At 60.5% G+C, this 1,166-nt stretch overlaps 1 protein-coding gene across 1 annotated transcript; it reads left to right on the top strand.

Moving 5' to 3' along the window:
• Positions 1–175: 175 nt before the first annotated feature.
• LOC103757017 (coronin-2B) lies at positions 176–955 on the top strand (the record flags this gene model as incomplete). Its single annotated transcript, XM_029964589.1, has 2 exons — positions 176–340; positions 839–955. Coding segments are annotated over 2 exons (282 nt in total), but the record flags the coding sequence as incomplete, so codon positions are not given.
• Between the last annotated feature and the right edge of the window lie 211 nt (positions 956–1,166).

Raw genomic sequence — 1,166 nt, 5'->3', positions numbered from 1 at the left:
GGAGGTCCCTTCCAACCCAGCTGATTCTGTGATTCTCTGATTCTGTGATTCTTTCCCTGCTGGTGGCACGGGTGGGGGTCACCAGGGTGTGATCACGGAATGGTTTGAGTCAGGAGGGACCTGGAAGGATCCCCCTTCCGCTGGGGCCGAGTCACTCCAAGGCGCCTTCCCGCAGGTCCTGATCTGGAACCTGGACATCGGGGAGCCGGTGAAGATGATCGACTGCCACACGGACGTGATCCTGTGCATGTCCTTCAACACGGACGGCAGCCTCCTGGCCACCACCTGCAAGGACAAGAAGCTGCGCGTGGTGGAGCCGCGCTCCGGGCGGGTCCTGCAGGTGCCACGGGACCAGGGGTTGGGAATAAGATCTTGGGGAGGAATCCCGCTGGAATGTCCCAAAACATCCCCGAGGTGCTGCATGTGCTGGTGGTGAGGCAGGGGCACAGGGCAGGGGCTGCAGGCCATTCTCTGCCTGGGGAGGGTTCTTTTTTCAGGTGGAGGTGATGGGGAGGGCTCGGCCTCATCCCAAGCCTCATCCCCCCACCAGGTTGGAGGGGTTTATTCCTCTGTTAATTAAGGATTTGTGGAAAATAGTGGAAATTAAAGAGGGAGGTGCAGAGGTCACAGTTTGGAGGCAGGTGCTGGGTTCTCAGTAAAGGTGGTCTCTGATATTCATGGAAATGGGTGTTTTTGGCTTGCACAGGGGACAGGTCTGGAGTCACAGCGTCCCCACACTGCTGGGGACAGAGCTGGCATGTCACAGGGATGAGGGAGGGCAAGGAAGGGGCTTTCCTGGGGTGTCAGTGGTGCTGACAGAGCTCCCCCTGCCCTGCAGGAGGCCAGCTGCAAGAACCACCGTGTCAACAGGGTGGTGTTCCTGGGCAGCACCAAGAGGCTGCTCACCACGGGCGTGTCCCGCTGGAACACGCGGCAGATCGCCCTGTGGGACCAGGTGGGTGCTGGGACCCCTCCAGCCCTGCTGGGATCCCCATTCCACCCCTACTGGGACCCCCATTCCACCCCTGCTGGGACCCCCATTCCATCCCTGCTGGGACCCCCATTCCATCCCTGCTGAGACTCCCATTCCATCCCTTCTGAGACCCCTCCATTCCATCCCTGCTGGAACCTCCATTCCATCCCTGCTGGAACCTCCATTCCATCCC

The sequence above is a fragment of the Manacus vitellinus genome, unplaced genomic scaffold, assembly GCF_001715985.3.
Source record: "Manacus vitellinus isolate BGI_N305 unplaced genomic scaffold, ASM171598v3 scaffold_758_pilon, whole genome shotgun sequence".
Lineage (NCBI taxonomy): Eukaryota > Metazoa > Chordata > Aves > Passeriformes > Pipridae > Manacus > Manacus vitellinus.
This window is presented reverse-complemented; position numbering and strand designations above follow the sequence as displayed.